Source organism: Crotalus tigris, unplaced genomic scaffold (assembly GCF_016545835.1).
Source record: "Crotalus tigris isolate CLP2741 ecotype Arizona unplaced genomic scaffold, ASM1654583v1 scf7180000024398.1132909, whole genome shotgun sequence".
In the NCBI taxonomy this organism is placed as follows: domain Eukaryota; kingdom Metazoa; phylum Chordata; class Lepidosauria; order Squamata; family Viperidae; genus Crotalus; species Crotalus tigris.
The window spans coordinates 63,761-77,490 of record NW_024100566.1 but is presented as its reverse complement, the minus strand read 5'-3'; the positions used below and the strand labels follow the sequence as shown (position 1 = coordinate 77,490).

The 13,730-nt window shown below is 40.2% G+C and overlaps 1 protein-coding gene across 8 annotated transcripts in view; it reads right to left on the bottom strand.

The window, feature by feature from the left end:
- Positions 1-7,042: 7,042 nt before the first annotated feature.
- The window catches only part of LOC120301829 (E3 ubiquitin-protein ligase TRIM9), a 68,985-nt gene continuing 62,297 nt past the window's right edge, over positions 7,043-13,730 (bottom strand). For 7 of the 8 annotated variants that reach the window (XM_039329497.1, XM_039329498.1, XM_039329499.1 and 4 more), the window contains 3 exons: positions 13,399-13,702; positions 11,762-11,924; positions 7,043-9,786 (listed from right to left, as the gene is read on the bottom strand). In XM_039329497.1, coding sequence (XP_039185431.1) covers positions 9,724-9,786; positions 11,762-11,924; positions 13,399-13,702 — 530 coding nt within the window. In that variant the 3' untranslated portion in view covers positions 7,043-9,723. Of the gene's footprint in view, positions 9,787-11,761; positions 11,925-13,398; positions 13,703-13,730 lie in introns of those variants that run through there. The other variant, XR_005555041.1, reaches the window with a different exon arrangement.

Sequence of the window (13,730 nt, the reverse complement as noted above, 5' to 3'; positions counted from 1 at the left end):
TTCTCAACCTTTTTATACGGCAACCCCGGTCATAAGCAGGCGGCACGCATGTGTGGCGCGGCCCCCTGCGCGGCACGCATGCGGGCCGCCGCCCCCTGCGCCGGCTGACGAAAAAAAATGGCAGATCGCGTTGTTTGGCGACCCCCGTGAAATGGTCGTTCAACCCCAAATGGGGTCGCGACCCACAGGTTGAGAACCACTGGCCTATAGGCTTTACCAGGATGATAGCATCTCTCTGATAACTTTTTAAAAACTATAAATGTCTGGCATTATAGTCAGCTCCTCATAAAATCCATGATATGCCCTCATCCTTTTTGTCTTTTCTCTCTGACACCAAAATGTAGAAAATGTAGTAAGAAGAAACTGGAAAGCAAAGATTAGGACCATTTCATTTCATGCATTACTTTTGGGAATAAAGGCATGGTGGAGCACAGAACTGATTTGTGGGGTTTAATGAAGGGATAATGTGTATCTATATAGAAGCCATGAGAAGCAGAAATATGGGTCTATGAGGAATTAGTTGCAGTTAAATGTAACCAGAATGGCTAACACGATATGTAACAAAGTCTGAAGAGTCATTAAACTGAGGGCAAAAACCTTTGTAGACCACATCTGTTTTTTTGTTTTTTTGTGTGTGGTGTTTTTTAAAGTGTTACAAGATACTCTTTTTTTATCCTTTGGAAATGTTAATAATAGTTGGCTGTAGAAATAATAAAAGAACATAGTGACAATTGGTTATCTCATAATGAGATAAACATAATGTTTAATTAGTTGCCAGAGGAAATCCTGCTAAGAAGAGTCTGAGTAGCAACATCTGGTTGGCCCTGTGAAGACTTTGAAAATAAACTGAATCTGACCTGGTTCGTAGTTGAATGGATGCCATCCGGAAATATGGGGAGCAAAACTCTGGGAAGTTGAAAAAAACATTCACTTCAGCAGTTACTTTGGAGCCGGGGTGGGCAGTTATGGCACTTTTACAACCGATGGACTTCAACTCCCAGAATTCCTGAGCCAGTGTGGAGAGACAAAATGTAGCTACTTGGCAACTGGCATGTATTTGCAATGATTGCAGTGTCCTGGGATCATGTGATCACCATATGCCACCCTCCCAGGGGGCTTCTGACAATCAAAATCAATGGGGGAAGCTGGATCTGCTTAATGACCGTCTGATTCTCTCAACAATCACAATAAAAAAATTGGGCATTACACACTTAATAACTGCATTGCTTAGGAAGAAACTTCTGGTTTCAACTGTGGTCATAAGTTGAGGACTACCTATATGATCAAGGAACTGTTAACTCCATAAGTAAATGTTTGGGTAAATGTTCTGAAGATAAATGTGAGAATACTACTATATTACCAAAAGCATGGAATTTGATTATTTTTTTTAAGGAATATTGATTATATTGGGCAGTGAGCCTGTACTACATAGCTGTAGTGTAGGGGTTAACTGGTTCTCGGAGAAGACATCTTGAGCTTTGTAGATTAATATGAACTTCTTTACTTGGGCCTGGTACTTTAAAATGCCAGTCCCCTCTGCTTGAAAGGCTGTAGGAGACAAAAAAAAAAAAAAAAACAACCCTTAGAAGAAGCCAGAGCTAATAGCTGCTCACCAAGGGGTATATCTTGATAGCTGCTAAGTACCAGATGAGAAAAAAAGAAGAGCTTGAGAGCTCTAGAGTTACCCAGTTACTAACTGTCCCTGCAAAATCCGAGAGGAGTCAGTTTTAGGACATGGCTTGCAGTTTTTTAAAAAACATGACTTATATGATTGTGAGTAAACATGATGCTACAAAATACTCAGTTCACTTCAAAGGAAGGCAAACAAGGTAGCTCTGTGTTTTGGGTGATGCTCACAGAATTGGGTGTAAGATAACCAGATTCTGAAAACACTGCTGGTGCGTTCGTGTATTTGAGTAGTTATTTATTAAATTTATCCATCTCACTGTAAGTAACTCTGGGAAGCTTAACATCATAAAAGCAAAGATAGAAAATAGTAAAATAAATATTAGAATGAACAAAGATTGTTAAAACGGGGTACAATGGGGGTGAGGATTTCTTCCTAGTTATTAAACACTCTCAGCGTGGAATGCACCTGTCGGGGTCCAGGGCCAAATGGCAGAGTCATATTTTGAGGCTCTTACGGAAGGCTAAGAGGGTGGGGTGGATCTCACCTTGAAGGGCACAATGCTGCAGCAGGCAGGGCCATAGCAGAAAAGGCCTTTCTCCTGGACCCTGCCAGCTGGAATTCCTTGACTGATCCGGTGTGCAATGTGTGTGTGCAATGTGTGTGTATGCGCGCACGCTTGTGCATATATATGTATGTATATGTGTACAGTATATGCAGGAATGCCCTGAACCGTTAGAGACTTTATAAAAATGAAAGCATTAAGTATATTTACCATTAAGTATATTATTAATGCATCTAACAAAATGAATTCTGGACAAAATTCTATCTATGTTCATCTGCAACTCTTGCTGTAAGCAATTAACCAAGATAGAATGTGATTTAATTGGTTTTCTCGTTGCATGTAATGAAAACTCAGCATATTATAATTTATGCCACAAACCAAAGCTAAGTAAACCATGGTTTTAAATGATAATGTGAATCTAGGCTCTATGTGGAATGCAATAAAAGTGGCATAAAGCTTTGGAAGAAAGAAACTTTGCAGAACACCATATAAATAATTAGTAAGTAAAGCATGGTTACACTGCCATCTTGTGGAAAGTAACAGGCATGGGGCCAGAGTAAAATAACAATAATAACAACAACAATAATAGTTGGAAGGGACTTTAGAGGTCATCTAGTCCAACCCCTTGCTCAGGCAGGAAACCCTATGTACCCTAATGAAGTGACCTATAGATTTCCTCTGAGCCTGCATTTCATTTAATGGGAGAACACGGAGTTCATGTTGACCACGGAAATGAATGAGACTGCACATTGCCAATTAATGCCTCCAAATATTATTTCTTATTCATTTTACCAATTTAAAAAACCATTCTGCTCTTATGAAATTTTGACGCTGGCTGTTCTCACAGGTAAAACTTAAACACCTCAGCTAAAGTGTACATGTGGAGAACCAGTTTGGCATAGCGGTTAAGGCTTCAGGCTAGAAACAGGAAAGGCATAAGTTCTAGTCCCGCCTTAAGCACAAAGCCAGCTGAGTAGCCTTGGGCTCATCAGTTTCTCTCAGCCCTAGGAAACAGGTATGGACAAACCACTGCTGAAATCTTGCGAAGAAAACTGCAGGAACTTGTCCAGGCAATCCCCACAATCTTAGTAGCTGCAAAATTGAATGTGTGTTCTTCTAAGTGCTTGATAGGCTGTTGGACAAACAAGCTTAAAAACAACCAGTGAAGTGATTGAAGCCTGGGAAACACACACACAGACACACACAGACACACACACACACCCCTGGTCAGTCACAGGGATGCTGATTTATCACTATTGAGTGGTACTTAGAAGGCGAAGGTTGGACAGCACAAGAAAATGACAGCCAACGACTTAAAAGCCAGCCATCAAGACACCCCAATCAACATCTAAAAAGTCACTTGCAACAGGCACTATAAATACCACACACAGAACAGCACACACTCTGCTAGAGAGAAGTTCCCCAAAGATGGGCTCCTGCATGGGTCTGAAAGCTTGGAAGACAAAAACCTCTGGTCCCAGTGACTGACCCAGACTGGATCCTGCAACATTATCCTGGGACACCTATATTCATCTTCATTCATATCATACTATGGTTCAGTGTGAGCCCAGAAAGGTAAATCTAAACAAAATAGTTCACGTAAACATATATTTAATTTTTTTTGTTATTCTGTATAATGCACCAAAGCTATAGGACAGTGATGGCGAACCTTTTAGAGACTGAATGCCCAAACTGCAACCGAAAACCCACTTATGCATCGTCGGGTGCCGGGTGGGTGTGACCCATTGAGGGAGTGTGGCCCATTGGGTGGGCGTGGCTGCAGTGGTAACAGCAGACTGGGTGGGACTAAAAAGTTCAATCAATCAATTCCAACTTTGCAAGATCTTTTTTTCCCCCGTGAGAAGTTGAAATTGATTGATTGAATCTTTTTTTTTTGTACAGGGCGACGGAGGCCTAAAGCGAAAAGGTTTTATAAAACCCAGCTGAAGGCCTAGGACTGGGCGACGGTGTGCATGCCCACAGAGAGGGCTCTGAGTGCCACCTCTGGCACCCGTGCCCCCTATGGCACGGGTGCAGAGGTTCGCCACCACTGCTATAGGATGTGACTGCAAGACTTTTCCATGAGTTACTCCTTTTGATTCTTAGGTCTCCATATTTAAACTTTTTTAGGGAGGATAAGCTCCATTTAGATGCATCCATGGATATGCCTGGTCTTCCAATCTAATTTCAGCAATATGCGTATCCATAGAGGAGGTTTAAAAAGGCAAGATGGTGGCTGTAACTGCACATTCTAGTCTCCGCCTCTTTCTGCTGTATACAAAAAAAATGGGAAAGGGTTGGACAGTTGTGGCCACCATCTTGACTTTTTAACCCCTGGGAATACTGCTGGTGTGTTTTTATAGCTTTCTTGTTCACATATGAACACCACACACACAAACACACACAGACACACAAACTTCCTTAAATATATATTCAAAATACCGCAGAAATTTGTAGTTCTCCACCTATTCTTTTTATTAGAATACATAGGAGCCCGGTGGGCCTGGAGGGCAGCTGTTTAGAGCTAACAATTGCCAATGACATGTAATGCACCACTAGGAATCTATTCTAAGCATCAGGAACATTGTAAGGAAGCAGAACAGATGTCTGTGGAAAACAGGGCTGTAGTGGCCCAGCCACCAAGCCACTTTATAAATTTAAAACTGTAAGGAGATATGTGTCAGCCTGGAACCTGACTCCTTTGCAGCAAAGAAAACCAACAATATGAATGCAAAATAGCACCCATTGAATAAATTAGGTAAACATAAACAAGGCAAACAAATCAAGAATACCATCACCACAGAGAAAGATGAATTCTACAGGGAAGGAATTCTTGGTGGGAACCAGCAACTTATTTACAGACATGTCTTTTCTTGTTTTGTTTCAGAGTTTTATTTTATTTTTGTGGTCATGTTGTTAAACACATGATCTTTTTCTTCAGCTCCTTCTTGCTTATCTCCACTCCTTATTAAAATAATAAAAAAACATTGAGAATTTATGATGTGATACAGTGGTAAAGAAAAAAACTATTTCCGCTGTCAAACACAACTGTCTTTTTTGTTGCTTTGTTGTGTGTTTGAGCGAGAGAGAGAGAGAAAGAAAGAGAGAGAGAGAACATCACTAAATTGAAAGCAAACACTATGGAGTCCAACATGCTGTCTGTGATTGGAGAAAAAAAAAAATACAATGGCAGCAACCATAATGAATGAATGTGGGGAATGGATTATGTACATAATTAGCCTAAATCAGGGGTAGGCAACCTTGGCTCTTTTATGACTCGTGGACTTCAACTCCCAGAATTCCTGAGCCTCAGGAATTCTGGGAGTTGAAGTCCACGAGTCATAAAAGAGCCAAGGTTGCCTACCCCGGGCCTAAATAACCAGTCACCTTCAAATGGGGAGCAAGATCCATTGGCAGAGAGTGATAAGCATAACATTCAGAGGTGACTTCCTCTAAAATAGCACCAAGCTGAATCCCCCAAATGAGCCACATACATTGTCGCAAAAGCAGGGGTAGTCCCAACTTGCGAAGGACCATCCACCACAATCTCAATGAAAGTGATGTCAAACTCTAAAACCCACAGCCCATACGGGCAGCACAATCTCTTTTTGAGCTAGGCCAAGTCTTACAATTTTAACTATTTCTAACTGCCACAAAACTACTAAGTTTTAAGAAGTCCCTCTCTTTTCAGGTCCTTGTCTCCAAATTGAGGGAGGTCAGGAGAACTCAGATCAGCACCATCAAAACACCAGGGCTCATCTGTACTTTGTCTCCTGCTGGAACAGCATCTTAGCTGTTTCCAAGATCTCCCAATTTAGTAATAGTAATAGTAGTAAAGTTGGAAGGGACCTAGTCCATCTAGTCAGGCAGGAAACCCTACACCATTTCGGACAAATGGCTGTCCAGTCTCTTCTTAAAAACTTCCAGTGTTGGAGCATTTACTGCTTCTGGAGGCAGGCTGTTCCACTGATTAATTGTTCTCACTGTCAGGAAGTTTCTCCTTAGTTCTAGGTTGCTTCTCTCCTTGATTAGTTTCCACCCGTTGCTTCTTGTCCTGCCTTCAGGTGCTTTGGAAAATAGCTTAATTCCCTCTTCTTTATGGCAGCCCCTGAGATATTGGAATACTGCTATCATGTCCCCCCTTGTCCTTCTCTTCGTTAAACTAGACATACCCAATTCTAGCAACCGTTCCTTATATGTTTTAGCCTCCAGTCCCCTAATCATCTTTGTTGCTCTTCTCTGTACTCTTTCTAGAGTCTCAACATCTTTTTTACATCGTGGTGACCAAAACTGGATGCAGTATTCCAAGTGTGGCCTTATCAAGGCATTGAAGAGTGGTATTAATACTTCACGTGATCTTGATCCTATCCCTCTGTTAATGCAGCCTAGCATTGTGTTGGCCTTTTTGGCAGCTGCAGCACACTGCTCGCTCATATTTAGGTGATTGTCTACTAGGACTCTGAGGTCCCTCTCACTACTATCTATTTCTACTATCTGATATTCACTTACTGCTTTGCTACTTTATTCACTGCTGGATATACTCTTATAACAAACTATTCTCTTTCTCTAGCAATCATCTAGATCTTCCAAAGAAAGTAGCAAAGTTCCACGAATACATACAACTGAACAAGTTTCTAGGCCATAACTAATTTTTCATGCTAATGAATTAAATGTGCACTGATCTCCACATATATTATGCACCCATTTTGCACTATAGCCAGACATAATGTAGGTCTTCTGGAATGATAGGCCCCTGCAAAAACCATTCATTCTGACCCATCAGAAACATAGGATTGCAGCATTACAATTGCAAAATGTTAACAATGCCAAGACAGCTAGGAATCTTGAAATGTTACCATGGCAGAGTTCATTTCTTGAAAAGAAGAATACACAAAGGAGGCATCTTTGTCTTTCCGTACATTAGCCACAAACATGTGCTCAGTCTGATACAGCATGCCCTCTTTTTTTTTTTAAATAGATGCAACACTTTCACTATAGCTATGAAAAAATGCTGTTACCTAAAATGGCTAACAAACTGCTCACATTTATGTCTGGGAGAAAAGACGCGTGATAAGTGCCAGTGTACAATCAAGAGAAAGACATACCCATATAATAGTTTGCTTACAGAATCAGAAAAACACCTCAAGAGATACTTCCCCCATCCCCAAAGTTTATTTAGAAATATTGTCAAGAAATAATGCTCTGTGTTTATATGATCAGGGAATTTCCCTTTGTTTAAGAGCAATAACAGTAGCAAAAGGGTTGTATCTTTTTATCTTCCCAAAGTGGTAAGTGACATCTGTTGGAAGCCATAAGTCAGTTGGTTGCTTTGCAAACCATCCAGGAATTCGAAGCAAGGGTCAGCATCCAGAATCCCAGCTGCCTCTGCAGGAGTATGAGTCTTGGACAGGGTTCTCCCAAATGGTGTTTTCTGCATGTGACCTCATGTTTCCCAACTACCATGGAGCACAGCAGATTGGCAACATTTGGTCTAGGTTAGGCTGATGGCTCATAAGGCTCTTCAGACACAATCGTATGCTGAACTTCTCTGAATCATCTGTTTTCCCTGTTAGCTTGCCATGGAGAGGTAGAACCATCTTGGATGGTTTGGCAGTAGATAATGGCTATCTATGAATGACGCCCACTTGTTTTCTCTAGCAGGATGTTGATTCTGCAACATAGCTGGGGTTTATTGCATTTGGCTTCATTATTTTGTGGTGGTGGTGGTGGTGATGATGATGATGATGATATAGGAAAATCTGGCTTTGGACCTCTTTCATATGACAAAACTGATACAAAGTAAGAATCCTAGATTGTTTAGATCTCCCTTGCTTTCAATACACTCTCAAGACTGGAAGGAAAAAATTAAAAAAACTGCACTAGTTTATCTGAACAAAAGAGAATCAAGAGTATCTGATGGAATTGCCACCTTAGAAGGTTGACTGGGTAAACCAACCATGGTTTAAATTTAGAGCCAACTTTGCATTTATCTTCCACATACCCAGCTCAGCCTGTCTCCTATTATTTATGGGAAATAAAGTGAGGGAAGAATTTTTATATAAGCCAGTTTGATATCCAAGAGAAAAAATGTAATGTAACTCTAATGCTGTTGCTATTGTTTGCTGCTATCATAAGAAACAAACATGGCAGTCTCACTGCATGTACCCTAGAGGTTCCTGCTGTTGTTCAAAAACTAAATGGTTAGTTTCCCATTTTCTGCATTGCTGATGATCTGCAGTGGCTATTATTCTGATCCAAAAAATGGTCTATGAATTAAAAGTGAAGAATAAATTCCTTTAGTAAATGTGTGGATGTTGTGAGCTCTCTTTGTTACAACACAAGTGCTTGCCTACCATTTCTATGGAAATAATATGATCTTCGTTCTATTTGCTTTCTCTGGAAAAATGAAATGCTGACTTTTAAAAACTATTAATTCTACAGGACTTTATATATAGATTCTCAATCTTTAATCTCAGGAGGAGTGATAGTCCATCAGAAGACACAAGTCATCCCTGTCATGGCTACCAATATACATTTATTTTTAAAGAAGCCAATAAAAATGTAATACATTTGGGCATTCCTGCTCCAAATGAGTCTCATGAGATTTGGCAATCTTGTGAGGTTTGGGCCATTTTTAAAAACCAAATTCTTATTTAATTCTGGGATCCCATGACCACTATGTTTGATGGCATCTGCTTATGCAATTGTCTCAGAAGGATTTCATGATGATATTTGGAGACATTCATAGACTTCCATAACTTCCAGTAACCAGGAAGATGCCAAAACAAGACATGTGCTGTGGTGTCACAATATAAGCTCCACCCTTTCATACCTGCATTGCAACATCACATGCAAATATGACAAGGCTGGAGGTTCCATTATGGTATGTTTTTTATTATTTGTCCCTACAACACCAACTACATGGCAATCCAAGTCTAATACTTTTTGATGATATTCTTCATTGAGAAAGGCTGCAAAGGAGGAGAAGGTGGAAATAAAGTTAGTTGGACTCAAAGAAAGCAATTCTTGCAAGCCATCAAGTCTTATAAATGTTTGGCATGCCATTTTTGAACTTAATCCACAGCAATATGAATACAACCATCCCTTCTCTGGGGGTCAAAGTGGCTCAACCACATCTGCTATGTCATGACACCTGATTCGCATTCAAGAAAAGGAAAAACCCGGGCAAGGAATGAAACCAAACTGGGAAAAAGAGTTACACCTCAGATTGTCCAGGAATTTTGTGATCAACCAAAAAGCAAAAATAGCAAAGCTAACTCACGCACAGCATGTGGGGTTAGAGAAACTAGGGGGAGGGGTCAATTGCTACACCATGTCGAGGTGCAAAGTCTGGTTTGTCCTTTATTTTCTTTAGTTTCTGCCCCTTTGCTTTTTTAAAAAACTGTTTTTTTTGCTGCTCTGGAATTGCCAGATGACCAGATATTCTCCTTCTTGCTCCTGTGAGGTCAATTCTTGAAGAAGGTCAGTGCAGCCCTCTTGTTGTGTCCTGAGAAAAAGGCATGGGGCTTCTCTACTGCAGGGATCCCCGTGCATTGTAGAAGTCTGGGACCGGCAGGCCAGTGTGAAGTGTTACCTGAAACCAAGGACAGTTGGAGAGTGTGCAACCTGGATAGCATTTTAAAACAACTTTTAATTAGCTAGAATTTGCTTTTTCATGCTCGCAGAACCAACCCTCAGTGTACAAATCCATAAAAACAAACATTCTCACAAATATACAACAAATTGATAATAATTTCGTACAAAAATAATAGTTAAATGGGAAGATATTAAATTGTACATCAAAATGTAAACAACTAAGACACTTTAACTCCCCTAGGTTTTTGAAGGAGCCAGCTAAACTAGTGTTTAAATTTTTCTTACTCTGCCCCACTTTCGCTAGATCAAGACCATATTTTTTAAGTGAGCCCTTTACTGGATTATGCATAGTTACAACTGTAGAGAATTTTTTAATTCCACAGAAAAAGCAAAAAGTAGTCTTAAGCTGAATGGTGCCCTAGGAAATAAAATGGCTAACGAGTTGGAATTTGTAGGGGTGGATACTATTTTGGTTCAGAATAAATTTACCATTTGCAGCATGGAGCTCTCTGCTTTCTTATGCCCCACTCCTCCAAGCTTCCTGACCTTAATTATTACGGAAGACTGTTTTGAGTTGAATTTGGGTGGGAGATTTGCAAAAGCATTGTTCTGAGAAGAATTTAGAAGGATAATAATTCCAGATATCTATTGGGAGATTAATTTCCCCATCCCTCCTTCCCATCCCCAGAATGTTCCACTGAAGTTTAATAATCTACAAAATTTAATGGCTACTGAGAGCAGTGTGGGAAAAATCAATGGCTTCCTGTTCAGGGTTGGTCAATGTTTTTATGTGATGATCTGTGGGACTGACCTTGGGAGACAGGAGGAACATGTGCAGCCAAGACAGTGGCCTGATAAAACTTTAGATCAAAGGAGGAGAAGTGGCAAAAGTATCTCAGAAGGGACCCTCTCTAGTTTTCAGGAGAGAAAAATGAGGGACAGGAGAGATACTTTCAGACTGGCAAGATTAATGTTATCCTTGTGAAGTAATCCAAACAAGAAGCACAACCAGGAGTAATTTTATTGTAAGGTTACATTAACAGAATCTTGCAAGTTTGAAAGTATATCTCTGTCCCTCCCACATTTACTTCCATGAGAACAAGGGAGGATCCTTTTTAAGACTCTTTTGTCACCGGTCATCTTTTGGACTCAGATTTGATTTATGAGACCCCTTGTCTAGGCCTGTGGCTCTTCTTCCTGTCTTTTGAGGACATTCCCACATACAATTACCCTTTGCTGCAAAACAAATGATGACCGTCAAAAAGCAAAGTTAAGGTGAATTTTTTCCTTTTTACTAATGTTTTTTTTTAATTTAGAACATTTTTTGCCATAACCCTAACTGATAGAAAAATGGATTCTGAGTATCAGATCACATAGTCTGAGAGTTCAACTTCGCTTCAGTAAGTCCCACAATTGAAATTTGTCTTCTAATTTTCAATATTTAGGTTTCTTGGTGTTTTCTGAACTTGGTTATTTGCCTGCCAACATTTCCCCAAGTTGGGTAATGAAATGTTGGCAAGCAAATATTAGCAGCCTCAAGGAGCACCAAGAACCCATGGTTCAGTCCTGAACTATACATGTTCTTTTCTAGTTTCAGTTTAATCCTTTGGCCACTAGACAGACAAATGTTACATCCATTTAGTTTTCTAAATTGCCCCTAACATAGTGCCTGTCAAATAAGTATTAATTGAAATGTTCAATGTATATAGCCTCTTATCTCACTTTTACGTGATATTAGGTGGCTTATAATAAATAGATATTGTGGGAGAATATCAGCTAGATGCAGCTTCGTAGCACTGTTCATAATAAACTGACACTACAGTATTCATTCTTGCATACCTTGTCATCTACCTCAGCCCTGCATTTTACTCCTGTCATTCTGTACAGCTTTCTATCCCCATTGCCACTTCACACGTCAAGACACAACTTCCAACTGGCATTTCTCAACCAGCCAGATCCCAGCCCATCCTTACTTGCACATTCCGGTTGAGACTGACAGCAGGAAAGAATATACCCTCCAGATTCTCAAAGGCCACTGGTCCTTGCTGATCTTCATTGATGGAGAAAGTCAAGGTCCTCCTGGTCAAATCAAGCAATATGCCTACAGTGGCACCTTTGGTGATACCTCCTTCAGTCCTTTTGAAAAGAAATGCCAGTTAGCATCTATTTAATTTACACTACTCATCTTCACTACTTAAAGGTACGTTAGATGGGTACCCGTATATTTAGTTTTCACAACAGTTCTGATAGATACGTCAGACTTAGAGATAATGATTGCCTCTAGTTTTTCAGTGAGATTTATGGTCCAATTAAGATATAAACCACTTTCCCCATCCTAGTTCAATGTTCTTGACCACTATTGCATGTTGACATTTGAGGGATCATCCTGCAAGCACATCCAAGTTGGTCTTATAGATGGTATGGCTTTTTGTGGAGAACGTATGTGTTCCACTTGCAGAGGAACACATACATTCTCCACAAAGAGACATGCCATCTACTTAGATGCCCAATAGACAATCCAGTGTTTTTGGTCTAATGACTACACTGAAGGATCTGGAACAGGATTCAGCACTGGCTTGAACTTCTAAACAGTGGCTATTGTACCTGAGCAAGTTAGAATTGATTGTGGTAATATATGCCTTAGTTACATCAAAATTGTATATCTACAATGTCCTCCAACTGGGCCTGTTTTTGAAGAGTCTTTTGGTTCTTTTTGGTCCAGATTCTTGATCCAGAATGTAAAATGTTAGTTGGGATATATTATGCATTGCTTCAGGCTGAATTCAGAATTTTAGTGATTACATTTAAAGTCCTAAATCAGCTGAAGATCATTCTGGCTGGAAATTATATTTAAGATCCATATACCCATTTACGAAATCATCTGGGACAATCTACCAACCAAGGTAGAAATATGGAAAAGGGTGGGAAAAAAGTTAAAACATTCTTAGTTATCTCATAGAGTTTAGGTTGTCCCCAGTCTAGCTATCTTTCATCAGATGAGGAAAGACCATTTTATTCCAGCAAGCTTTTGCTGGGCTAAGTGCCTAAAATTTTGTTTAAAGATTGCCTCTTATCTGTTGGATAAGCTTTGTTGCATTTTTATTGCAAGTGGAGTTTTGGCTCAAGAAAATAAAAACAGGCTGAGCATACCTTAGACTTCACCACCAAGGTTTGGAAGTCAGATCAATGTCCTTTTACATGGAATGTATCCTGGATCTGCCAGCCTGGCTCCCCTTTAAAATCCTGGAACTGGAAACTACTTTCCTTTCTGTCCTCTACCTCAGGATGGGGAACTTCTTGCACACTCTCTAACGATCTGAAACATTTTCACTATAGATAGCAAATGGTGATGTTATAAATGCCAATTTGAATGTCCCAATTCAGGAGGGGCAAGTGGATTGGGGAACAGAGTTCCTTCTGATTCACTAAAGCTGTTGACTTCAGTCTGGTTAGAACAATTTGGTCTAGCATGTGATGGACTCTCCTGCTCAATAATACAATGTTGCATGCTTTTTAGGAGGACAGTTTAGTCCCTCATCCCCAGATATTTAATTAAAAAGATTCCAAGTGCACAAAACAAGAACAACAGAACCAATTTGGAGGCAAGTACCTGTTGGTATGTGAGTTGTTATGCATGAACCAGCTTCGGTTATTATCCACATACATGGCCCAAGCCTTGTCATCTTTCCCTAGCATGACATCTTTGAGAACATCCATTCGGGCAACTCCAAAAGCTGGATCTGGGTGGTTGTCATAGCGATCGATGGATAACTCCCAGTAGTGGAGCCCCTTGGAGAAGCCAGTTTTGCCCAACACGACCCTGTCATCATAACTGTTGCAGGTAACTGTCAGGTTGTCATTTGAGAAGATGATGTCGGAGTGAGCAGTGCTGGGGTCAAACGAAAACCAAGCCACTGCAATGCACACAAGCATGGAACAGTT